This window comes from Apus apus, chromosome W (genome assembly GCF_020740795.1).
Source record: "Apus apus isolate bApuApu2 chromosome W, bApuApu2.pri.cur, whole genome shotgun sequence".
NCBI lineage: Eukaryota > Metazoa > Chordata > Aves > Apodiformes > Apodidae > Apus > Apus apus.
In genome coordinates this window covers 5,766,875-5,792,577 of record NC_067311.1, presented here as the reverse complement: position 1 = coordinate 5,792,577, position 25,703 = coordinate 5,766,875, and the positions used below count along the sequence as shown (strand labels likewise).

The 25,703-nt window shown below is 51.7% G+C and overlaps 2 protein-coding genes across 7 annotated transcripts in view; both read right to left on the bottom strand.

Annotated features, from left to right (window-relative positions):
- The window catches only part of LOC127395203 (adenosine 5'-monophosphoramidase HINT1-like), a 213,788-nt gene extending 200,094 nt beyond the window's left edge, over positions 1-13,694 (bottom strand). Inside the window, exons 1-4 of one of the 5 annotated variants that reach the window (XM_051641822.1) lie at positions 13,455-13,694; positions 13,151-13,267; positions 12,871-13,023; positions 12,077-12,173 (exon numbers count right to left, since the gene is read on the bottom strand). In XM_051641822.1, coding sequence (XP_051497782.1) covers positions 12,164-12,173; positions 12,871-13,023; positions 13,151-13,267; positions 13,455-13,591 — 417 coding nt within the window. In that variant the 5' untranslated portion in view covers positions 13,592-13,694 and the 3' untranslated portion in view covers positions 12,077-12,163. Of the gene's footprint in view, positions 1-11,363; positions 11,545-11,890; positions 12,027-12,076; positions 12,183-12,870; positions 13,024-13,150; positions 13,268-13,454 lie in introns of those variants that run through there. The other 4 variants (XM_051641821.1, XM_051641798.1, XM_051641796.1 and 1 more) reach the window with 4 other exon arrangements.
- The window catches only part of LOC127395210 (adenosine 5'-monophosphoramidase HINT1-like), a 29,279-nt gene extending 3,993 nt beyond the window's left edge, over positions 1-25,286 (bottom strand). For both annotated transcript variants that reach the window (XM_051641836.1, XM_051641837.1), the window contains exons 1-3: positions 25,151-25,286; positions 23,538-23,642; positions 10,269-10,373 (exon numbers count right to left, since the gene is read on the bottom strand). In XM_051641836.1, coding sequence (XP_051497796.1) covers positions 10,269-10,373; positions 23,538-23,591 — 159 coding nt within the window. In that variant the 5' untranslated portion in view covers positions 23,592-23,642; positions 25,151-25,286. The remainder of the gene's footprint in view (positions 1-10,268; positions 10,374-23,537; positions 23,643-25,150) is intronic.
- Between the last annotated feature and the right edge of the window lie 417 nt (positions 25,287-25,703).

The window sequence follows — 25,703 nt, the reverse complement described above, 5'->3', positions numbered from 1 at the left end:
CACGCCTCCTGGGAGAAAATAAAATACAAAGCGTGCGTTCAGCTCGAGGGCTACAGGGCAGATCAAGATAGGATTTGCGCTAAGCTGGGTAGGAGGCTTTTAGAAAAATAGGCGGTGCCCCCAAAGCTGCCCAAGGGTGGTCTGTGGTGCCCTGCAGCCCCGGGGATAGGGAGCCATTTGATTGGTCTACACAACTGTATCGGGCTAAGGATATCCTTATCCGCCTTTGTGGCAAGGGCACGTTGTCGGCTCAGGTTCACCTTGGTCTCCGGCAGGAGCCCCCCCCCACGTCCTTTTTCTGCAAAGCTGCTTTCCGGCAGCCTCCAGCACATACTGGCGCGTGGGGTTGATCCTCCCCGGGTGCGGGACTTTGCACTTTCCCCACGTTGAACCGCACGAGGCTCCTGCCTGCCCACTTCTCCAGCCCGTCCAGGTCCCTCTGGATGGCAGCACTACCCTCTGGTGTATCAGCCACTCCTCCCGCTTTTGTATCATCAGCAAACTCGCTGAGGGCACAGTCTGTCTACCCGTCATCCAGATCGTTAATTACCATGTTGAACAGGATCGGACCGTTAGTTACTGGCCTTCAACTAGACTCCGTGCCACTAATCACCACCCTCTGGGCCCAGCTGCTCAGCCACAATGACTACTCCTGATGACCGTCTTGTCCTTCACGTGCCTGGAAGTGGTTTCCAGGATCAGCTGCTCCATCGCTTTTGCAGGAAACGAGGTGAGGCTGACCGGCCTGTAGTTCCCTGCGTCCTCTTTCTTGCCCTTCTCAAAGAGAGGGGTGACACTTGCATTCCTCCAGTCCTCACGCACCTCCCCCAGTCGCCACGATGGATCAAAGATTATCAAGAGTGGCTTCACAATGACATCTGCTGCTCCCCCAGCGCTCATGCGTGCATCCCATCAGGGCCCGTGGACTTATGTACGTTTGCTTAAGTATTCCCTTACCAGATCCTCTTCCACCTTGCTCCAGACTTTCCCCCCTGGTCTCCAGGATACGGGGCTCCTGAAGTCTGGTCTTGCTAGTAAAGACTGAGGCTCTTCCCTTGTCCGCTGATGCGATCACTCCATCGTAGAAGGCCACTAGAGTAGTTGGGCACGATTTGCCCTTGGTGAAGCCACGTTGGCTTTCTCAAATCACCTCACCGTCTTCCATACAGAGAGTTCTCCAGAGAGTGCAGAAAAAGGCCCTTTTTCAGCGACCCTCCACCAGTGCTGGAACAGAATAAGGTGGCTCGATCTGCTCCAAGTATAACCACCAGCGCGACCAAGAAAAAGCAACGGGTGATAGTGGTGGGTGATTCTCTTCTCAGAGGCACAGAGGCACCCGTTTGCAGACCAGACCAGACCAGCTCTTTAGAGAGGTTTGCTGTCTATCGCGTGCGTGCACCAGGGACGTCACTGAGAGGCTTCCTAGACTCGTTCGTCTATTACCCGCTCTTGGTGTTTCATGTGGGGACCATGGATGCAGCCACCAGCAGTGTTAAGAATATTAAAAAGGATTACAGGGCCCTGGGAGCAGCAGTTAAGAACTGTGGAGCACAGGTGGTATTTTCATCAATCCTAGCAGTCAGAGGGAAAGGGATAGGGCCAATTGGATCCAGCAGATCAACAGCTGGCTACGCAACTGGTGCTATAGCTACCTGGATCATGGGACCAGCTTTGACAAACCTGGTCTGCTGGGGCTGATGGGGTCCACCTGTCGGAAAAGGGAAAGAGCATCTTTGGCTGTAGGCTAGCCAAGCTGGTGAAGAAGGCTTGTCGCGGTCCGATGTCAGTAGCAGGCCGCCGGAAGTCAGGAAGTTTACGCGACTCCCTCCCTTATTGAGAGGTTTGATTTAAAAGGGACCGAGGGTTACGCGTGGCGGTCGCCTCTCACAGAGGAACAGCCACTGCTGGACTGTATTTTAGAGTGGAAGCTAAGATACCGCCCTCACCACGCTCACAAACTATTACTGACACCAATATTTAAATTTCCGAACGAACCGGTTTATTAGGGGAAAAGCCAAATTAAGGGACAAGGGTTCCGGAAAAGTAAGTCGAGGGATATATCAGAGAAATAATTCAGAAGTAAGATGCCCTTATTAAATAACAATGTACAATGTATCCCCTTGAGTGTTATTAGAAGACATATAGAGGATAACCAGGGGATCAGGCCCAGTCAGCATGGGCTTATGCAAGGCAGGTCCTGCCTGACGAACCTGATGTCCTTTTATAACCTGATGACCCGACTATTGGACGAGGGAAAGGCTGTGCATATTGTCTATCTGGACCTCCAAAAAGCATTTGACACGGATCCCCATAGAACTCTCATAAAAAAACTGGCTGCTCGTGGCCTGGATGAGCGCACAATATGTTGGATCAAGCACTGGCTGGACAGTCGGGCCCAAAGAGTGGTGGTCAATGGAGTCAAATCCAGCTGGCGGCCGGTCGCAAGTGGTGTTCCTCAGGGCTCAGTGTTGGGACCGTTTCTGTTTAACATCTTTATTGATGATCTCGATAAGGACATAGAGCGTATTATCAGTAAGTTTGCAGACAACACCAAGCTAGGCGGGAGCGTTGATCTGCATGAGGATAGGGAGGCTCTACAGGGAGGCTTGGATAGATTAGTTTGTTGGGCTAATGTTAATGGTACGGGCTTCAACAAGGCCAAGTGCCGGGTCCTGCACCTTGGGCCACAACAACCCCATGCAATGCTACAGGCTTGGGGAAGTGTGGCTGGAAAGTGTCTGGCAGAAAAGGACCTAGGGATTCTAATTGACAAGCGGCTGAATATGAGCCAGCAGTGTGCCCAGGTGGCCAGGAAAGCCAACGGCATCCTGGCTTGTATTAGAAATAGTGTGACCAGCAGAAGTAGAGAGGTGATTGTCCCCCTGTACTCAGCACTGGTGAGGCCACACCTGGAGTATTGCGTCCAGTTTTAGGCACCTCAATTCAAGAGAGATATCGAGGTGCTGGAGCGAGTACAGAGGAGGGCAAGGAAGCTGGTGAAGGGCCTAGAGAATAAATGTTATGAAGAACGCTTGAAGGAGCTGGGAATGTTTAGTTTGAAAAAGAGGAGGCTGAGGGGAGACCTCATCAGTCCCTACAACTACCTGAAAGGTCATTGTAGAGAGGTTGCTGCTGGTCTCTTCTCACAGGTAATTAGCGACAGAACGAGAGGGAATGGCTTCAAGCTGCAACAGGGTAGGTTTAGAGCGGACATTAGGAAAAAATGTTTCACAGAAAGAGTGGTTAGACACCGGAATAGGCTGCCCAGGGAGGTGGTTGAGTCACCATCCCTGGATGCGTTTAAGGGTCGTTTGGATGTGGTGTTGGTGGCTATGGTTTAGGGGAGAACTTTGTAGAGTAGGGATGATGGTTGGACTCGGTGATCCCAAGGGTCTTTTCCAACCTGAATAGTTCTATGATTCTATGAACGTAAATAACAAGGTTCCTGTTGGAGAGGGTCCAGAGAAGGGCCGCCAAGATGATCAAAGGCCTGGAGCACCTCTGCTATGAAGACAGGCTAAGAAAATTGGGGCTGTTCAGCCTAGAGAAGAGAAGGCTCCGGGGAGACCTTATAGCGGCCTTCCAGTACTTGAAAGGGGCCTACAGGAAAGCTGGGGAGGGGCTTTTCATCAGAGAAGATAGTGATAGGACAAGGGGTAATGATTTTAAATTGAGAGAGGGGAGATTTAGGATAGATATTAGGAGGAAATTCTTCACTATAAGGGTGTTGAGGTACTGGAATAGGTTACCCAGGGAGGTTGTTGATGTGTCCCCCCCCTTGTTCTTGTGGGGGACTTCAACTTACCAGATGTCTGCTGGAAGTACAACACAGCAGAAAGGGGCCAATCCAGGAGGTTTCTGGAATGTATGGAAGAGAACTTCCTGCTACAGCAGGTAAGTGAACCCACCAGGGGTAGTGCCATGCTGGACCTACTGTTTACAAACAGGGAAGGGCTGGCGGAAGATGTAGTGGTTGGAGGTCATCTTGGGCGCAGCGACCATGATATGATGGGCTTTTCCATATGTGGTGACGTTAGGAGGGTCGTCAGCAAAACCTCTACCTTGGACTTCCAGAGGGCTGACTTTGGTCTCTTCAGGACGCTGGTTGGGAGAGTCCCTTGGGAAATAGCTCTCAAAAACAAAGGAGCCCAGGAAGGCTGGGCTTACTTTAAGAATGAAATGATGAAGGCGCAGGGGCAGGCTGTCCCTATGTGCCGAAAAAGGAGCCGGCGGGGAAGAAGACCGGCCTGGTTGAGCGAGGAACTATTACAAGAACTCAGAAATAAAAAAAGAGTGTACCGACTTTGGAAAAAGGGACAGGTGAATCAGGAAGTATTCGAGGATATTGTAAGGGCACGTAGAAAGAGAATTAGAGATGCAAAAGCTCAGCTAGAACTTAAACTAGCCATCTCTGTAAAGCATAATAAAAAAAGCTTTTATAAATACATTAATAACAAAAGGAGGGTCAGGGAAAATCTTCATTCCTTATTGGATGAGGGGGGGAACTTAGTAACGGAGGACAAGGAAAAGGCTGAGGTACTTAACACCTTCTTTGCCTCAGTCTTTAACAAAAAGAATAGCTACCCTCAGGACAACTGGGCTCCTGAGTCGGTAGACAGGCATGGGGAGCAGAATCCCAGGAGGAAGTAGTTAGGGACCTGTTGTGCCACTTAGATCCCAACAAGTCCATGGGTCCGGATGGGATTCATCCTAGGGTGCTGAGGGAGCTGGGGTTGTTTAGCCTGGAGAAGAGGAGACTCAAGGGGGACCTTATCACTCTCTACAACTACCTGAAGGGAGGTTGTAGTCAGGTGGGGGCTGGGCTCTTTTTCCAGGCAACTAGCACCAAGACAAGAGGGCATGGTCTCAAGCTGCTCCAGGGGAGGTTTAGGTTGGATATTAGGAAGTACTTCCTCACGGAGAGGGTGATTAGACATTGGAACGCGCTTCCCAGGGAAGTGGTGGAAGCACCGTCCCTGGATGTGTTCAAGGAAAGGCTGGATGTGGCACTTAGTGCCATGGTCTAGCCGATGTGGTGGTGTTAGGGCATAGGCTGGACTTGATGATCTTAAAGGTCTTTTCCAGCCTTGGTGATTCTGTGTGGGTGATTCTGTGAAGGGCAGGTTGGATGAGGTTTTGTGCAACCTGGTCTAGTGGTAGGAGTCCCTGCTTATAGCAGAGGGGTTAGAAATAGATATAGATATATATATATGGGATAAGATGAAGATGCCTCCCAGTGGGTGTCTCAGATGCTGTCGCGAGCCGATATTGGGGGGCTACCGGCTGCCAGGATGCTTTTGCGACTTGCCCCCCACCCTGATGTGGAGGGGCTTTTGAATAAGACCGAGGGCTCACACGTGGCGCTCGCCTCTCACAGAGGAACAGCCACTGCGGGACCGTATTTTAGAGTGGTAGTGTGGGGAACGGTCCATCTGCTCTCCCCCCACATAAGACTAAACAAAATGCCTTTCAAGCCAGCAAAGCAAGAGTGGCGCCTTTTTACTGATTTAGCCAAGGACAGAATGGAACAGGCCTCTCGCTCTACCAGATAACTCCACAGCAAGAAAAGAGCACAAGGGTTATGATAACTGGCAGAAAAATGGACAATAGGTTAAAGACTGCCTATAACAGAGCAGTACCTGGACCTGCCTGGAACGCCAGCCTCGCTGTCCGGAGGAGCCGAGAGGGAAGGGGGGGCTGCCCCGCGACCGCTGCCCGGAGAAGCGGAAAAGGGGGGGGGGCCGCCTGTGCCCGCTCCGCGGGGACCGTGCCCGCTCCCCGGAGACCCTGCCTGCCCAGCCTAAACGAAACCGGACCAAAGTAGGAGCTTGCCCAGCCTGCATTCGCCACCTACTTCGGGACTAAGGCCGTGCTTGCCGCAGCTGCTGCTGCTGGGAGGGGTCGCCCTGGCTACCGGGAAGCCGGCCCCCCCACGGATCGCCTGCCAGCCGCATCCTGGGAACCACGCGCTACGGAAGGAGGGTAAATACACACACACACACGCACACTCTAACTTTCCTGCCGGGCTCAACTCCTACCCTTTCACTCCATTGATTTTACACTCATCCTCGGAGTGTGCCTTTAATAAGACCATAGTACCTTTGAATCCCTTTTCCAATATACACCTAGACAACCTCTCCTGAACCTTGATCCCTTAATTTGTGTAGACCCTTAATAAACCGATTAATTCGTAAACTAAACATTGGTCTCAGTAGCAATTTGTGAGCATGGTGGGAGGGTATTCTAATCTACCCTCTAAGATACGGTCCCGCAGTGGCCGTTCCTCTGTGAGAGGCGAACGCCACGTGTGACCCTCGGTCTCATTCACAAACCTCTCCACATTGGGGGGGGGGAAGTCGCGGAAACATCCTGACAGCCGGTAGCCCCCCAATACCGGCCCGCGACAGGTAGTTAGAGTGCACACCCCCACCACGCTCACAAATTGCTTCTAAGACCAATGTTTACTACACGACTTAATCGTTTTATTAAGGGTTAACACAAACTGAGGGATGATGTTTAGGGAAGATGTAAATGTAAATGGCTATCAGGGACACATATATTTACACAGTAAGAAAGTGTCCTTTAGGGAGGTAATGCAAAAGGTACTGTGCTTTTAAGGCGTCTCTCCGAGAGAGGGTTGAGGACCAAAGGGATGAGGGAGGAAGCCCGACGTCAGTCCTCCTTGAGAGGTCGAGCTGTGTGTGCGAGTATGAGGAGAGGAGTGTGTGTGTGCGTGTGTGGTGATGTTACCTTCCGGCGGCTTGTCCCCGACGGCTCCTTTCCTAGAGGCAGCGGCGGTTGGTGGCGCCCCTTTTCGCCAGGCAGCGACGGCAGGGTCCGAAGTCCGTGGTGTCGGAGGGGCAGCCTCTCGCGGCTCGGCAGCGGGTGCAGCGGCTGTTTGTTTCCCCGGCAACCGGCAGCAAAACGGGGGGGGGGGGGCACCGGCCCCGACCCCAGGGGTCAGGACCCCAGCACGCTCACCGCTTAGGCCCAGGCTCGACCCGGGGCGGGCAGGCGGGTAAGCAGGCAGGCAGAGTCCCAGCACCAGTATCCGCAGCAAGGGGGGGTGTCCCACGCAGAAAGCGTCCGAACAGGCCTGGGGGGGGGGGGGGGGGCACCTACTGCCCTCGCCGCCTTTTATACCCCCGTGACCCACCTGTCCAGCCAGTGTCACTGTCCAGAGCCAATTAGCATCCATGAGCCCCAAATTAGGGTGGTGACAATCAGGGGCAAAGTATGACTTGTCGCCCATCCTTTCTGTCCCGTACCACATCTGTTGTTTTGGTTTCAGTTGTCCTTGAGAAGCAAGTCTGTTTTAGTCCGTTAGCTGGGAATAATCAGCAGAAGGCCTTCGCTGGCTTAAAAGGCATTTTGTTTAGACTCATGTGGGGAAGAACAGCTTCCCACAGGTGCCCCAGTAACGTAGTGGTCAAGGGCAATGAAGGATTGCCCTGCGTCCTCATGCCCATCGGCCTCTTTTAATAGCTGTTAAAGAAAGGTGAAGTTTGCCGTCTCCCTGCCATGCGGTTTTGGTTTGGGTCCGGCTGGGACGGAGTTAACTTTCTCCATAGCAGCCCTCATAGTGCTGTGCTTTGTAGTTGTAGCTAGAAGGGTGTTGAAGACACACCAGTGTTTTAGCTACTGCTGAGCAGTGCTCCCACAGCTTGGAGGCTCTCTCTCCAACCACCCCACCCCCAAAGTCCAGGAAGCTGGGGGCAGGCAAGAGGGTGGAAGGGGACAGAACCAGGACAGCTGACCCAAATTGACAAAAGAGATAGTCCACTGTGCTATGGAAGCACCACAGCTGCCATTCAGACCACCTGCTTTCTCCTACCTGCAGCAGGAAGCTGGGCCTACCTCGGTTTCCCCTTGTGAGTCAATTGCTCTTTGTCTCTCTGTCTCTCAGCTTCACTGCCCTTAGCCTGGAGCTGGAGAGTTTCCACGGAAAGCAAAGAGCATAGTAAACTCTGAGCTGGTATCAATCTCCAAAGCACCAATAGAAGGCCAAGTTGATATCTGTGGTGCCAGCTGCTCTCCTGTGTTGAAGAACACAGAGCCCAGCTTGGCTCCAGCGAGGCCAAACAGAAACCAAAAAAAGAACGGAGAGATAGATAAACACAAGAATTTGCTTAATGAGGGAAAAGGCTTTCTTGGTTTTTCCTTTGTTTCCCCTTTTGTTCTCCAGTAGAGGATTTTTGAGGTATGGCTAACCAGTTAAGTGGCAGCAGCCAATCCCTTTATTCTATAAAAGCCTAGTCCCATCTTTGGTCGGGGAGATTCCTGTACATTTTTCTTAGAAGGCGTACTGGATCTTCTCCCCTCCAGTGGGGACGCCTGCTCAAGCAGTTACTCCTCGAGAGGTTGAGAGAAAGGGACACCTGGCCGTAGCCAAAGAAAGGGTAAGGAGTATCAAATCCCTATCTATGCGTTCTTAATCGCATCTTCTTCGCTAATTTTAAACATTTAAGACAGTTTTGAGTTTTAAGCTTTGGAACTTTAAGACGTTAGGATCCTTGTAAACATAAAAGACTGCAGTCAGTGTATTATCACATTGCCTATAGGTATTACTTCAATCATCGTTCTAGATCTAGCATACGACCTATTCACGAGGAAGTTGCTAGCACTCAAACAATTAGCCTTTGTGTAATAGTTGACTATTTGGTTGTGTATTTTATTATTAAGGTACCTTCTTGTCTTGTTATCCTAATACCCTGTTTTGCTACCCTAATATCCCAACGCTCATGTAATCCGATGTATGCCTTTATAGTCTCATCTTTGGGATCCTTTGCGATTTACAATGAATCTTGGTTCTGTACATACACATCTCGTCTGCTCTCTTGCCCCGTACGGGACACTACCATAGCCCTCCTTGCCAGAAAAGGGATTATCAACAGGGCCTTATCGCACAGCCATTGATAAAGTGCTCCAACAGGACTTGGATGCTTCCAGCACATTGCGCTGTGCCAAAACCACCCTTGCACGGCACGCCGAGTAGCGTCACATACAGTAGTTTCCAAGGTTTTAGCAGCAGCCTACACACCGGCTTTACGTACGTTTGCGTACCACTCACGAAAAGCTCAGAGTTTGCTTCCTACAAGATGCAGGAGACTGCTAAGCGGCTCCAGCATCACGCTTCCAATGACTGGGCAAATCTGTTAACACCGTTAACAGACTGAAACATGCCACATACTTACACTCCAGGGAGGCACCAGTTTAACTTGCAGAACTATTTCCCTCAGTAAGACACGCCAAGACAGAGATGATATCCCCATGGTAAATCTTTATTGTGCAACTGCCGCTCAAAGCTTTCATTACCTTCCACAGACACGCCACACACACACACACACACACACACACAATCAGACATCAACAGTGGCTAGACTGATGGGCAACAGACAAAATCCATTCGGTGGCCGTTTGTACACGTGCAGCAACTCTCGCGGTGCTAAAATCTTAGCCAGGCGGCCAGCCCAACAGACGGCCACCCGGAATACGTAGATGTTGGCGATAGACAGACTGCCCACCCTCAGGCCCTTCATCCACAACCGTCCGGAATCCATCGGTCAGGCCCAGGCGAGCAGCACGCTTCTTGCCAACAATCTTGAAAGGCCCAAGAAGCTGGAGAAGGAAGCACAAAACCATAAATAAAAAATAACATAAACCAAAACACCACACACAAAGAGGGGAGAGGGCGGGAAGGGAAGGAATGGGAGCAGGGAACCACCCGGAGAAACCAGTTAGCCAATTCCTAGCAATTCAACCACTGCGCTTCAAATTACCGTCCGTCCGCCTGCAACCGACGTTTTCCAAGCAAAGCTACAAAGACCGATCATGCACACTACTATAGAGAAAAAAAGAGCTATGCAATTTTTTTCCAAGCTAGACGCTAACGGACTACAAAACAGCCAGAGAAGCTAAGTTTGTCTCTGGGTTAAAGCCCCCACCTGCCAAAAACCCCAAGCCCTCTTCTCCGTATTGCAACAACTACTACTACTCTTACTCTAAAACCACGACAACAGGCATCGGACTGGGCTCCAAAACAACACCGCATTTTGCACCTGAAGTACGTACCCATTGCTTTATATCACTGCTTTGAGTCAAAAAGCTCAAGTCCGTGACAAGCTAGAGGCAAAGGGTTATAGCGCCAGAAAACCCAAAATAGCCTACTGTGCCCTATCAAGAGGAAAAGGGGGGGTGGGAAAGAGTCTAGTAAATTAGCAACTAATTACAGGTAGAGTTTAGCGTACAGAAAGCTTCACAGTACTTACAGATTCACCAGAATCTTCCGCTTCCGATAACCTGATAATTGGCTCCTTAGGCATGACTAGGAAACGCGTCGGAGCTTGGGGTGAAAGACCACGGAAGGCAAGGCACTGGAGGAAGAGCAAACAGTTAAAACGTAATTGGCTTCAGAGAAAGGTAACGTAACTCAAGCAAATCAATATGCCCCGCTGAACTCGTACAGCAGCAGATTACCAGACGCCCTAAAGGCAAGCCCAAACGATGACTTTTCTTACGCGATATGAATACTTGCTACACGCAGAACACAACACATTTACAGAGCCCCCTCCAGAAGTGGGATTCAGCACGCAAGATGATGGGGGCAAGGAGACGGGCCAGTACTTCAGATTAGCGACCCCCAGTAGGTTTTCATTTGGGTTGGTCATTTCCTAAGCAGTTTCTCTGTTCAACGCGGTCCACGCAGAGGCAGGAGAGGAGACAAACGGCCTAACTGAACCGGCAAAGAATTTAGCAAAGGGGAAGATCAGCGGCCATTCGTTTCCCACGGTACAGGGAGCTCAAGTATTGAACAAAAGCATAATCACAGGAAGCCGGCACGTGCCTAGTAAAAGTCCGTCTTCTACGTCGCACGTAAACCCTACCTTCAAAAGCAGAAGACATCCCCAACTGTTAGCCTTCAGCATTTTAATTGAAAAATTATACAGGATACTAACCGAAAGTTAACAGCGTGTAGGTAACGGCCGACCTTCCCTCCCCCAGTCCAAGCAGCTCACTCTAGTTCCTAGCGTGCTGTGGTGCGCCAGCATCCGTGAACCTCGCAAGCATGCTGGTATCACGGTCCCACTTCACCACAGAAACAGGGGCTGGGAACCTTTTGCAGCCTGCAGGATAACCCGTTTCTAGATTTATCTTTTTTTTTTTAAGAACAATATAGCAAAAGCTGTAACCCTTTGCTTTAATAATTCAGTGTGGGGGCTCAGAACCAAAGCCTAGCACAGCAGAGCTGTGAAATCTCTATGACACTATCACGAGGCACATCAAGACCTACATTTCTCCTATGCAGAGCCAACTCGTTACGGTCACTCCTCAGACGTTCGCCGTTTACCTACCTACCTACCTACCTAGGTATGTACATACACCTGGAATCCCCGAGGAGATTGACTGCGTGTGCTTCTTCTAAGGTTTCGAGACTATCACCCTACACGAGGCAGGACCACTCCCACCCCCCGGCAGCAAACTTTGCACGACTTGCAGTGCCAAAGAGATATCACGCGGCAAACGTCTGCGGCTGCCACCAAGTGCGTTGCCGTCAGAGGCCCTCCTCTACGCGCGCGCGCGCGCACGACACGGCGGGGCTTGGGAACAGAGGCGAGCCGGACAGCACCAGCAACCCACTACGCGCCGCGGCAGGCGGAGACGGAGTGGGGGAGCACCGAAAAAGCGCGATGTTTTAGGGATGGTGCAGTAGAGAGCGCCACAACCCAGAGAGGCCCCGTCCGTTGCCCGCCCGCCCTGGCTCCCGCGGCAACGCCGCCACCCGCCCTGCCGGGCACGCGCAACGGGTCCTCGGCTCAGGGCGCCTGCTGAGCGCGGGGGGAGGGGGAGAGGAAGGGAAGAGGAACCGCGCACAGAGCAAAGCCGCGGCTACCTCCTCGTCCTCGTAGATGACGCTGGCGGGGAAGCGCCTTGCCGATGATCTTTCCGAAGGCAGTAGTGGCGCCACCCGGCCGGGCAGCCCGCGCCCCAGGAATCTCGTCAGCCACGCCGACGCCCGTCCTCGCCCCCGCGCTTCCTCCCCTCGGCCAGGCCCTCCGCGGCGCCCCTTGGGCCGCCGGCCGATCCCGCGTCTCGATTGGCTGTCTCGCCTGTCGTTTCCGCTTGTCCCCGCCCCCTTGGCGGTTCCGCCCCCGTCGACCCGGTGCTAATGACGCCTATAGAGCCTTTTATGTTGATTTCGATAAAAGTGTTGAATAGAAGTGTTAAAGTAGAACTAGGCCTTTTTGGAAACTTACTGAAGTGAATCTTTCTCACAAGATTAGACTATTGCTTATAGACGATTACTAGCTCCGAAGTTATGTTTTGTGAAGTTTTGTTCCTGTGTCCCTGGGAGAGCGATAGGGCCCCAGACTTGTTATGAGAAGTGGCAGAGAAATGGCACCAACGGGTATCGATAATTCGTCTGGCCCAGTATACCCGGCTCACGGGACCGAGATATTGGTAAAACTCGTGACACCCAGCTGCAAAACTTGGCCCCTTCACGGAATAATGTCCATATTTGGAAGCAAAGTGTGCGGGTTCCACTAAAGGTCACTAGAAAACTGCTCCTCTAATAGCCACAAAGGGGCACCAGAGACCATCAAATCCTTCCTAGAGAGGTTTTTAACCATCTACTGCGCACGCGAGAAGAAAACGTAAACATCGCAATCAACTTTAAAAGATTTTGCTTTTCTCCTGAGAACTGTGATAAAAAGGTCTACATAAACGTAACGTTGCGAAATGGGAATCTATGCATGACTTTGGAAGCTATTCCTCATGCGTCCAGCGCTGCAATAAAGAACGCCTGCTTTCTAAAACTCCAACACGAGTCTTCGAGAGTTTTCTTCGGACGGATTTTGCGGTAACACTTACCGGGGCTCAGGGAGTTTGCGTGCCCTCGGGGCGCGGAGGGATCCGACCTGGGGGCGGAGGGAGAAGACGTTGGCGAGTCCGCGGAGGGATCTGCGTCGTGTAGTGCTGCCAGCCTGGGGGCGGGCAACGAGGTCCCGGAAGAGGCTGTTGCAGCTAGAAGTACTATTCGTTGTTATTTGTTGCCGCATCGAGTCCACCCCAAGCGTGCTTGTGGCTTTTTGGTGCTGCTCCCTCCAGTCGAAAGACTGCTTTTGCCAGGGCAGGGCAGGCCTTAACTTACCTTACCTTTTCAGAACATTTCGCAGAACCAACAGAAGTTGCTCTAACCCTTTCCCTGAAAGCCCCGCTTCCGTCGCAGACGTTTCCAAGCTGCAGACGTTTCCAAGCTGCACGCCTCCTGGGAGAAAATAAAATACAAAGCGTGCGTTCAGCTCGAGGGCTACAGGGCAGATCAAGATAGGATTTGCGCTAAGCTGGGTAGGAGGCTTTTAGAAAAATAGGCGGTGCCCCCAAAGCTGCCCAAGGGTGGTCTGTGGTGCCCTGCAGCCCCGGGGATAGGGAGCCATTTGATTGGTCTACACAACTGTATCGGGCTAAGGATATCCTTATCCGCCTTTGTGGCAAGGGCACGTTGTCGGCTCAGGTTCACCTTGGTCTCCGGCAGGAGCCCCCCCCCACGTCCTTTTTCTGCAAAGCTGCTTTCCGGCAGCCTCCAGCACATACTGGCGCGTGGGGTTGATCCTCCCCGGGTGCGGGACTTTGCACTTTCCCCACGTTGAACCGCACGAGGCTCCTGCCTGCCCACTTCTCCAGCCCGTCCAGGTCCCTCTGGATGGCAGCACTACCCTCTGGTGTATCAGCCACTCCTCCCGCTTTTGTATCATCAGCAAACTCGCTGAGGGCACAGTCTGTCTACCCGTCATCCAGATCGTTAATTACCATGTTGAACAGGATCGGACCGTTAGTTACTGGCCTTCAACTAGACTCCGTGCCACTAATCACCACCCTCTGGGCCCAGCTGCTCAGCCACAATGACTACTCCTGATGACCGTCTTGTCCTTCACGTGCCTGGAAGTGGTTTCCAGGATCAGCTGCTCCATCGCTTTTGCAGGAAACGAGGTGAGGCTGACCGGCCTGTAGTTCCCTGCGTCCTCTTTCTTGCCCTTCTCAAAGAGAGGGGTGACACTTGCATTCCTCCAGTCCTCACGCACCTCCCCCAGTCGCCACGATGGATCAAAGATTATCAAGAGTGGCTTCACAATGACATCTGCTGCTCCCCCAGCGCTCATGCGTGCATCCCATCAGGGCCCGTGGACTTATGTACGTTTGCTTAAGTATTCCCTTACCAGATCCTCTTCCACCTTGCTCCAGACTTTCCCCCCTGGTCTCCAGGGTACGGGGCTCCTGAAGTCTGGTCTTGCTAGTAAAGACTGAGGCTCTTCCCTTGTCCGCTGATGCGATCACTCCATCGTAGAAGGCCACTAGAGTAGTTGGGCACGATTTGCCCTTGGTGAAGCCACGTTGGCTTTCTCAAATCACCTCACCGTCTTCCATACAGAGAGTTCTCCAGAGAGTGCAGAAAAAGGCCCTTTTTCAGCGACCCTCCACCAGTGCTGGAACAGAATAAGGTGGCTCGATCTGCTCCAAGTATAACCACCAGCGCGACCAAGAAAAAGCAACGGGTGATAGTGGTGGGTGATTCTCTTCTCAGAGGCACAGAGGCACCCGTTTGCAGACCAGACCAGACCAGCTCTTTAGAGAGGTTTGCTGTCTATCGCGTGCGTGCACCAGGGACGTCACTGAGAGGCTTCCTAGACTCGTTCGTCTATTACCCGCTCTTGGTGTTTCACGTGGGGACCATGGATGCAGCCACCAGCAGTGTTAAGAATATTAAAAAGGATTACAGGGCCCTGGGAGCAGCAGTTAAGAACTGTGGAGCACAGGTGGTATTTTCATCAATCCTAGCAGTCAGAGGGAAAGGGATAGGGCCAATTGGATCCAGCAGATCAACAGCTGGCTACGCAACTGGTGCTATAGCTACCTGGATCATGGGACCAGCTTTGACAAACCTGGTCTGCTGGGGCTGATGGGGTCCACCTGTCGGAAAAGGGAAAGAGCATCTTTGGCTGTAGGCTAGCCAAGCTGGTGAAGAAGGCTTGTCGCGGTCCGATGTCAGTAGCAGGCCGCCGGAAGTCAGGAAGTTTACGCGACTCCCTCCCTTATTGAGAGGTTTGATTTAAAAGGGACCGAGGGTTACGCGTGGCGGTCGCCTCTCACAGAGGAACAGCCACTGCTGGACTGTATTTTAGAGTGGAAGCTAAGATACCGCCCTCACCACGCTCACAAACTATTACTGACACCAATATTTAAATTTCCGAACGAACCGGTTTATTAGGGGAAAAGCCAAATTAAGGGACAAGGGTTCCGGAAAAGTAAGTCGAGGGATATATCAGAGAAATAATTCAGAAGTAAGATGCCCTTATTAAATAACAATGTACAATGTATCCCCTTGAGTGTTATTAGAAGACATATAGAGGATAACCAGGGGATCAGGCCCAGTCAGCATGGGCTTATGCAAGGCAGGTCCTGCCTGACGAACCTGATGTCCTTTTATAACCTGATGACCCGACTATTGGACGAGGGAAAGGCTGTGCATATTGTCTATCTGGACCTCCAAAAAGCATTTGACATGGTTCCCCATAGAACTCTCATAAAAAAACTGGCTGCTCGTGGCCCGGATGAGCATATGATATGTTGGATCAAGCACTGGCTGGACAGTCGGGCCCAAAGAGTGGTGGTCAGTGGAATCAAATCCAGCTGACGGCCGGTCACAAGTGGTGTTCCTCAGGGTTCAGTGTTGGGACTGTTTCTGTTTAACATCTTTATTGATGATCTCGATAAGGACATAGAGCGTATTATCAGTAAGTTTGCAGACAACACCAAGCTAGGCGGGAGCGTTGATCTGCATGAGGATAGGGAGGCTCTACAGGGAGGCTTGGATAGATTAGTTTGTTGGGCTAATGTTAATGGTACGGGCTTCAACAAGGCCAAGTGCCGGGTCCTGCACCTTGGGCCACAACAACCCCATGCAATGCTACAGGCTTGGGGAAGTGTGGCTGGAAAGTGTCTGGCAGAAAAGGACCTAGGGATTCTAATTGACAAGCGGCTGAATATGAGCCAGCAGTGTGCCCAGGTGGCCAGGAAAGCCAACGGCATCCTGGCTTGTATTAGAAATAGTGTGACCAGCAGAAGTAGAGAGGTGATTGTCCCCCTGTACTCAGCACTGGTGAGGCCACACCTGGAGTATTGCGTCCAGTTTTAGGCACCTCAATTCAAGAGAGATATCGAGGTGCTGGAGCGAGTACAGAGGAGGGCAAGGAAGCTGGTGAAGGGCCTAGAGAATAAATGTTATGAAGAACGCTTGAAGGAGCTGGGAATGTTTAGTTTGAAAAAGAGGAGGCTGAGGGGAGACCTCATCAGTCCCTACAACTACCTGAAAGGTCATTGTAGAGAGGTTGCTGCTGGTCTCTTCTCACAGGTAATTAGCGACAGAACAAGAGGGAATGGTTTCAAGCTGCAACAGGGTAGGTTTAGAGCGGACATTAGGAAAAAATGTTTCACAGAAAGAGTGGTTAGACACCGGAATAGGCTGCCCAGGGAGGTGGTTGAGTCACCATCCCTGGATGCGTTTAAGGGTCATTTGGATGTGGTGTTGGTGGCTATGGTTTAGGGGAGAACTTTGTAGAGTAGGGATGATGGTTGGACTTGGTGATCCCAAGGGTCTTTTCCAGCCTGAATAGTTCTATGATTCTATGAACGTAAATAACAAGGTTCCTGTTGGAGAGGGTCCAGAGAAGGGCCGCCAAGATGATCAAAGGCCTGGAGCACCTCTGCTATGAAGACAGGCTAAGAAAATTGGGGCTGTTCAGCCTAGAGAAGAGAAGGCTCCGGGGAGACCTTATAGCGGCCTTCCAGTACTTGAAAGGGGCCTACAGGAAAGCTGGGGAGGGGCTTTTCATCAGAGAAGATAGCGATAGGACAAGGGGTAATGGTTTTAAACTGAGAGAGGGGAGATTTAGGATAGATATTAGGAAGAAATTCTTCACTACAAGGGTGGTGAGGTACTGGAATAGGTTACCCAGGGAGGTTGTTGATGTGTCCCCCCCCTTGTTCTTGTGGGGGACTTCAACTTACCAGATGTCTGCTGGAAGTACAACACAGCAGAAAGGGGCCAATCCAGGAGGTTTCTGGAATGTATGGAAGAGAACTTCCTGCTACAGCAGGTAAGTGAACCCACCAGGGGTAGTGCCATGCTGGACCTACTGTTTACAAACAGGGAAGGGCTGGCGGAAGATGTAGTGGTTGGAGGTCATCTTGGGCGCAGCGACCATGATATGATGGGCTTTTCCATATGTGGTGACGTTAGGAGGGTCGTCAGCAAAACCTCTACCTTGGACTTCCAGAGGGCTGACTTTGGTCTCTTCAGGACGCTGGTTGGGAGAGTCCCTTGGGAAATAGCTCTCAAAAACAAAGGAGCCCAGGAAGGCTGGGCTTACTTTAAGAATGAAATGATGAAGGCGCAGGGGCAGGCTGTCCCTATGTGCCGAAAAAGGAGCCGGCGGGGAAGAAGACCGGCCTGGTTGAGCGAGGAACTATCACAAGAACTCAGAAATAAAAAAAGAGTGTACCGACTTTGGAAAAAGGGGCAGGTGAATCAGGAAGTATTCAAGGATATTGTAAGGGCACGTAGAAAGAGAATTAGAGATGCAAAAGCTCAGCTAGAACTTAAACTAGCCATCTCTGTAAAGGATAATAAAAAAAGCTTTTATAAATACATTAATAACAAAAGGAGGGTCAGGGAAAATCTTCATTCCTTATTGGATGAGGGGGGGAACTTAGTAACGGAGGACAAGGAAAAGGCTGAGGTACTTAACACCTTCTTTGCCTCAGTCTTTAACAAAAAGAATAGCTACTCTCAGGACAACTGGGCTCCTGAGTCGGTAGACAGGCATGGGGAGCAGAATCCCAGGAGGAAGTAGTTAGGGACCTGTTGTGCCACTTAGATCCCAACAAGTCCATGGGTCCGGATGGGATTCATCCTAGGGTGCTGAGGGAGCTGGGGTTGTTTAGCCTGGAGAAGAGGAGACTCAAGGGGGACCTTATCACTCTCTACAACTACCTGAAGGGAGGTTGTAGTCAGGTGGGGGCTGGGCTCTTTTTCCAGGCAACTAGCACCAAGACAAGAGGGCATGGTCTCAAGCTGCGCCAGGGGAGGTTTAGGTTGGATATTAGGAAGTACTACCTCACGGAGAGGGTGATTAGACATTGGAACGCGCTTCCCAGGGAAGTGGTGGAAGCACCGTCCCTGGACGTGTTCAAGGAAAGGCTGGATGTGGCACTTAGTGCCATGGTCTAGCCGATGTGGTGGTGTTAGGGCATAGGCTGGACTTGATGATCTTAAAGGTCTTTTCCAGCCTTGGTGATTCTGTGTGGGTGATTCTGTGAAGGGCAGGTTGGATGAGGTTTTGTGCAACCTGGTCTAGTGGTAGGAGTCCCTGCTTATAGCAGAGGGGTTAGAAATAGATATAGATATATATATATGGGATAAGATGAAGATGCCTCCCAGTGGGTGTCTCAGATGCTGTCGCGAGCCGATATTGGGGGGCTACCGGCTGCCAGGATGCTTTTGCGACTTGCCCCCCACCCTGATGTGGAGGGGCTTTTGAATAAGACCGAGGGCTCACACGTGGCGCTCGCCTCTCACAGAGGAACGGCCACTGCAGAACCATATTTTAGAGTGGTAGTTTGGGGAACGGTCCATCTGCTCTCCCCCCACATAAGACTAAACAAAATGCCTTTCAAGCCAGCAAAGCAAGAGTGGCGCCTTTTTACTGATTTAGCCAAGGACAGAATGGAACAGGCCTCTCGCTCTACCAGATAACTCCACAGCAAGAAAAGAGCACAAGGGTTATGATAACTGGCAGAAAAATGGACAATAGGTTAAAGACTGCCTATAACAGAGCAGTACCTGGACCTGCCTGGAACGCCAGCCTCGCTGTCCGGAGGAGCCGAGAGGGAAGGGGGGGCTGCCCCGCGACCGCTGCCCGGAGAAGCGGAAAAGGGGGGGGGGCCGCCTGTGCCCGCTCCGCGGGGACCGTGCCCGCTCCCCGGAGACCCTGCCTGCCCAGCCTAAACGAAACCGGACCAAAGTAGGAGCTTGCCCAGCCTGCATTCGCCACCTACTTCGGGACTAAGGCCGTGCTTGCCGCAGCTGCTGCTGCTGGGAGGGGTCGCCCTGGCTACCGGGAAGCCGGCCCCCCCACGGATCGCCTGCCAGCCGCATCCTGGGAACCACGCGCTACGGAAGGAGGGTAAATACACACACACACACGCACACTCTAACTTTCCTGCCGGGCTCAACTCCTACCCTTTCACTCCATTGATTTTACACTCATCCTCGGAGTGTGCCTTTAATAAGACCATAGTACCTTTGAATCCCTTTTCCAATATACACCTAGACAACCTCTCCTGAACCTTGATCCCTTAATTTGTGTAGACCCTTAATAAACCGATTAATTCGTAAACTAAACATTGGTCTCAGTAGCAATTTGTGAGCATGGTGGGAGGGTATTCTAATCTACCCTCTAAGATACGGTCCCGCAGTGGCCGTTCCTCTGTGAGAGGCGAACGCCACGTGTGACCCTCGGTCTCATTCACAAACCTCTCCACATTGGGGGGGGGAAGTCGCGGAAACATCCTGACAGCCGGTAGCCCCCCAATACCGGCCCGCGACAGGTAGTTAGAGTGCACACCCCCACCACGCTCACAAATTGCTTCTAAGACCAATGTTTACTACACGACTTAATCGGTTTATTAAGGGTTAACACAAACTGAGGGATGATGTTTAGGGAAGATGTAAATGTAAATGGCTATCAGGGATAGATAGATATAGATATATATATATACACACATTAAGAAAGCGTCCTTTAGGGAGGTAATGCAAAAGGTACTGTGCTTTCAAGGCGTTCTCTCCAAGAGAGGGTTGAGGATCAAAGGGATGAGGGAGGAAGCCCGACGTCAGTCCTCCTTAAGAGGTCGAGCTGTGTGTGCGAGTATGAGGAGTGTGTGTGTGCGCGGGTGTGGTGATGTTACCCTCCGGCGGCTTGTCCCCGACGGCTCCTTTCCTAGAGGCAGCGGCGGTTGGTGGCGCCCCTTTTCGCCAGGCAGCGACGGCAGGGTCCGAAGTCCGTGGTGTCGGAGGGGCAGCCTCTCGCGGCTCGGCAGCGGGTGCAGCGGCTGTTTGTTTCCCCGGCAACCGGCAGCAAAACGGGGGGGGGGGGGGCACCGGCCCCGACCCCAGGGGTCAGGACCCCAGCACGCTCACCGCTTAGGCCCAGGCTCGACCCGGGGCGGGCAGGCGGGTAAGCAGGCAGGCAGAGTCCCAGCACCAGTATCCGCAGCAAGGGGGGGTGTCCCACGCAGAAAGCGTCCGAACAGGCCTGGGGGGGGGGGGGGGGCACCAACTGCCCTCGCCGCCTTTTATACCCCCGTGACCCACCTGTCCAGCCAGTGTCACTGTCCAGAGCCAATTAGCATCCATGAGCCCCAAATTAGGGTGGTGACAATCAGGGGCAAAGTATGACTTGTCGCCCATCCTTTCTGTCCCGTACCACATCTGTTGTTTTGGTTTCAGTTGTCCTTGAGAAGCAAGTCTGTTTTAGTCCGTTAGCTGGAAATAATCAGCAGAAGGCCTTCGCTGGCTTAAAAGGCATTTTGTTTAGACTCATGTGGGGAAGAACAGCTTCCCACAGGTGCCCCAGTAACGTAGTGGTCAAGGGCAATGAAGGATTGCCCTGCGTCCTCATGCCCATCGGCCTCTTTTAATAGCTGTTAAAGAAAGGTGAAGTTTGCCGTCTCCCTGCCATGCGGTTTTGGTTTGGGTCCGGCTGGGACGGAGTTAACTTTCTCCATAGCAGCCCTCATAGTGCTGTGCTTTGTAGTTGTAGCTAGAAGGGTGTTGAAGACACACCAGTGTTTTAGCTACTGCTGAGCAATGCTCCCACAGCTTGGAGGCTCTCTCTCCAACCACCCCACCCCCAAAGTCCAGGAAGCTGGGGGGCAGGCAAGAGGGTGGAAGGGGACAGAACCAGGACAGCTGACCCAAATTGACAAAAGAGATAGTCCACTGTGCTATGGAAGCACCACAGCTGCCATTCAGACCACCTGCTTTCTCCTACCTGCAGCAGGAAGCTGGGCCTACCTCGGTTTCCCCTTGTGAGTCAATTGCTCTTTGTCTCTCTGTCTCTCAGCTTCACTGCCCTTAGCCTGGAGCTGGAGAGTTTCCACGGAAAGCAAAGAGCATAGTAAACTCTGAGCTGGTATCAATCTCCAAAGCACCAATAGAAGGCCAAGTTGATATCTGTGGTGCCAGCTGCTCTCCTGTGTTGAAGAACACAGAGCCCAGCTTGGCTCCAGCGAGGCCAAACAGAAACCAAAAAAAGAACGGAGAGATAGATAAACACAAGAATTTGCTTAATGAGGGAAAAGGCTTTCTTGGTTTTTCCTTTGTTTCCCCTTTTGTTCTCCAGTAGAGGATTTTTGAGGTATGGCTAACCAGTTAAGTGGCAGCAGCCAATCCCTTTATTCTATAAAAGCCTAGTCCCATCTTTGGTCGGGGAGATTCCTGTACATTTTTCTTAGAAGGCGTACTGGATCTTCTCCCCTCCAGTGGGGACGCCTGCTCAAGCAGTTACTCCTCGAGAGGTTGAGAGAAAGGGACACCTGGCCGTAGCCAAAGAAAGGGTAAGGAGTATCAAATCCCTATCTATGCGTTCTTAATCGCATCTTCTTCGCTAATTTTAAACATTTAAGACAGTTTTGAGTTTTAAGCTTTGGAACTTTAAGACGTTAGGATCCTTGTAAACATAAAAGACTGCAGTCAGTGTATTATCACATTGCCTATAGGTATTACTTCAATCATTGTTCTAGATCTAGCATACGACCTATTCACGAGGAAGTTGCTAGCACTCAAACAATTAGCCTTTGTGTAATAGTTGACTATTTGGTTGTGTATTTTATTATTAAGGTACCTTCTTGTCTTGTTATCCTAATACCCTGTTTTGCTACCCTAATATCCCAACGCTCATGTAATCCGATGTATGCCTTTATAGTCTCATCTTTGGGATCCTTTGCGATTTACAATGAATCTTGGTTCTGTACATACACATCTCGATGCTCTCTTGCCCCGTACGGGACACTACCATAGCCCTCCTTGCCAGAAAAGGGATTATCAACAGGGCCTTATCGCACAGCCATTGATAAAGTGCTCCAACAGGACTTGGATGCTTCCAGCACATTGCGCTGTGCCAAAACCACCCTTGCACGGCACGCCGAGTAGCGTCACATACAGTAGTTTCCAAGGTTTTAGCAGCAGCCTACACACCGGCTTTACGTACGTTTGCGTACCACTCACGAAAAGCTCAGAGTTTGCTTCCTACAAGATGCAGGAGACTGCTAAGCGGCTCCAGCATCACGCTTCCAATGACTGGGCAAATCTGTTAACACCGTTAACAGACTGAAACATGCCACATACTTACACTCCAGGGAGGCACCAGTTTAACTTGCAGAACTATTTCCCTCAGTAAGACACGTCAAGACAGAGATGATATCCCCATGGTAAAGCTTTATTGTGCAACTGCCGCTCAAAGCTTTCATTACCTTCCACAGACACGCCACACACACACACACAAACAAACAATCAGACATCAACAGTGGCTAGACTGACGGGCAACAGACAAAATCCATTCGGTGGCCGTTTGTACACGTGCAGCAACTCTCGCGGTGCTAAAATCTTAGCCAGGCGGCCAGCCCAACAGACGGCCACCCAGAATACGTAGATGTTGGCGATAGACAGACTGCCCACCCTCAGGCCCTTCATCCACAACCGTCCGGAATCCATCGGTCAGGCCCAGGCGAGCAGCACGCTTCTTGCCAACAATCTTGAAAGGCCCAAGAAGCCGGAGAAGGAAGCACAAAACCATAAATAAAAAATAACATAAACCAAAAAGCCACACACAAAGAGGGGAGAGGGCGGGAGGGGAAGGAATGGGAGCAGGGAACCACCCGGAGAAACCAGTTAGCCAATTCCTAGCAATTCAACCACTGCGCTTCAAATTACCGTCCGTCCGCCTGCAACCGACGTTTTCCAAGCAAAGCTACAAAGACCGATCATGCACACTACTATAGAGAAAAAAAGAGCTATGCAATTTTTTTCCAAGCTAGACGCTTAACGGACTACAAAACAGCCAGAGAAGCTAAGTTTGTCTCTGGGTTAAAGCCCCCACCTGCCAAAAACCCCAAGCCCTCTTCTCCGTATTGCAACAACTACTACTACTCTTACTCTAAAACCACGACAAGAGGCATCGGACTGGGCTCCAAAACAACACCGCATTTTGCACCTGAAGTACGTACCCATTGCTTTATATCACTGCTTTGAGTCAAAAAGCTCAAGTCCGTGACAAGCTAGAGGCAAAGGGTTATAGCGCCAGAAAACCCAAAATAGCCTACTGTGCCCTATCAAGAGGAAAAGGGGGGGTGGGAAAGAGTCTAGTAAATTAGCAACTAATTACAGGTAGAGTTTAGCGTACAGAAAGCTTCACAGTACTTACAGATTCACCAGAATCTTCCGCTTCCGATAACCTGATAATTGGCTCCTTAGGCATGACTAGGAAACGCGTCGGAGCTTGGGGTGAAAGACCACGGAAGGCAAGGCACTGGAGGAAGAGCAAACAGTTAAAACGTAATTGGCTTCAGAGAAAGGTAACGTAACTCAAGCAAATCAATATGCCCCGCTGAACTCGTACAGCAGCAGATTACCAGACGCCCTAAAGGCAAGCCCAAACGATGACTTTTCTTACGCGATATGAATACTTGCTACACGCAGAACACAACACATTTACAGAGCCCCCTCCAGAAGTGGGATTCAGCACGCAAGATGATGGGGGCAAGGAGACGGGCCAGTACTTCAGATTAGCGACCCCCAGTAGGTTTTCATTTGGGTTGGTCATTTCCTAAGCAGTTTCTCTGTTCAACGCGGTCCACGCAGAGGCAGGAGAGGAGACAAACGGCCTAACTGAACCGGCAAAGAATTTAGCAAAGGGGAAGATCAGCGGCCATTCGTTTCCCACGGTACAGGGAGCTCAAGTATTGAACAAAAGCATAATCACAGGAAGCCGGCACGTGCCTAGTAAAAGTCCGTCTTCTACGTCGCACGTAAACCCTACCTTCAAAAGCAGAAGACATCCCCAACTGTTAGCCTTCAGCATTTTAATTGAAAAATTATACAGGATACTAACCGAAAGTTAACAGCGTGTAGGTAACGGCCGACCTTCCCTCCCCCAGTCCAAGCAGCTCACTCTAGTTCCTAGCACGCTGTGGTGCGCCAGCATCCGTGAACCTCGCAAGCATGCTGGTATCACGGTCCCACTTCACCACAGAAACAGGGGCTGGGAAGCTTTTGCAGCCTGCAGGATAACCCGTTTCTAGATTTATTTATTTATTTTAAGAACAATATAGCAAAAGCTGTAACCCTTTGCTTTAATAATTCAGTGTGGGGGCTCAGAACCAAAGCCTAGCACAGCAGAGCTGTGAAATCTCTATGACACTATCACGAGGCACATCAAGACCTACATTTCTCCTATGCAGAGCCAACTCGTTACGGTCACTCCTCAGACGTTCGCCGTTTACCTACCTACCTAGCTATGTACATACACCTGGAATCCCCGAGGAGACTGACTGCGTGTGCTTCTTCTAAGGTTTCGAGACTATCACCCTACACGAGGCAGGACCACTCCCACCCCCCGGCAGCAAACTTTGCACGACTTGCAGTGCCAAAGAGATATCACGCGGCAAACGTCTGCGGCTGCCACCAAGTGCGTTGCCGTCAGAGGCCCTCCTCTACGCGCGCGCGCGCGCACGACACGGCGGGGCTTGGGAACAGAGGCGAGCCGGACAGCACCAGCAACCCACTACGCGCCGCGGCAGGCGGAGACGGAGTGGGGGAGCACCGAAAAAGCGCGATGTTTTAGGGATGGTGCAGTAGAGAGCGCCACAACCCAGAGAGGCCCCGTCCGTTGCCCGCCCGCCCTGGCTCCCGCGGCAACGCCGCCACCCGCCCTGCCGGGCACGCGCAACGGGTCCTCGGCTCAGGGCGCCTGCTGAGCGCGGGGGGAGGGGGAGAGGAAGGGAAGAGGAACCGCGCACAGAGCAAAGCCGCGGCTACCTCCTCGTCCTCGTAGATGACGCTGGCGGGGAAGCGCCTTGCCGATGATCTTTCCGAAGGCAGTAGTGGCGCCACCCGGCCGGGCAGCCCGCGCCCCAGGAATCTCGTCAGCCACGCCGACGCCCGTCCTCGCCCCCGCGCTTCCTCCCCTCGGCCAGGCCCTCCGCGGCGCCCCTTGGGCCGCCGGCCGATCCCGCGTCTCGATTGGCTGTCTCGCCTGTCGTTTCCGCTTGTCCCCGCCCCCTTGGCGGTTCCGCCCCCGTCGACCCGGTGCTAATGACGCCTATAGAGCCTTTTATGTTGATTTCGATAAAAGTGTTGAATAGAAGTGTTAAAGTAGAACTAGGCCTTTTTGGAAACTTACTGAAGTGAATCTTTCTCACAAGATTAGACTATTGCTTATAGACGATTACTAGCTCCGAAGTTATGTTTTGTGAAGTTTTGTTCCTGTGTCCCTGGGAGAGCGATAGGGCCCCAGACTTGTTATGAGAAGTGGCAGAGAAATGGCACCAACGGGTATCGATAATTCGTCTGGCCCAGTATACCCGGCTCA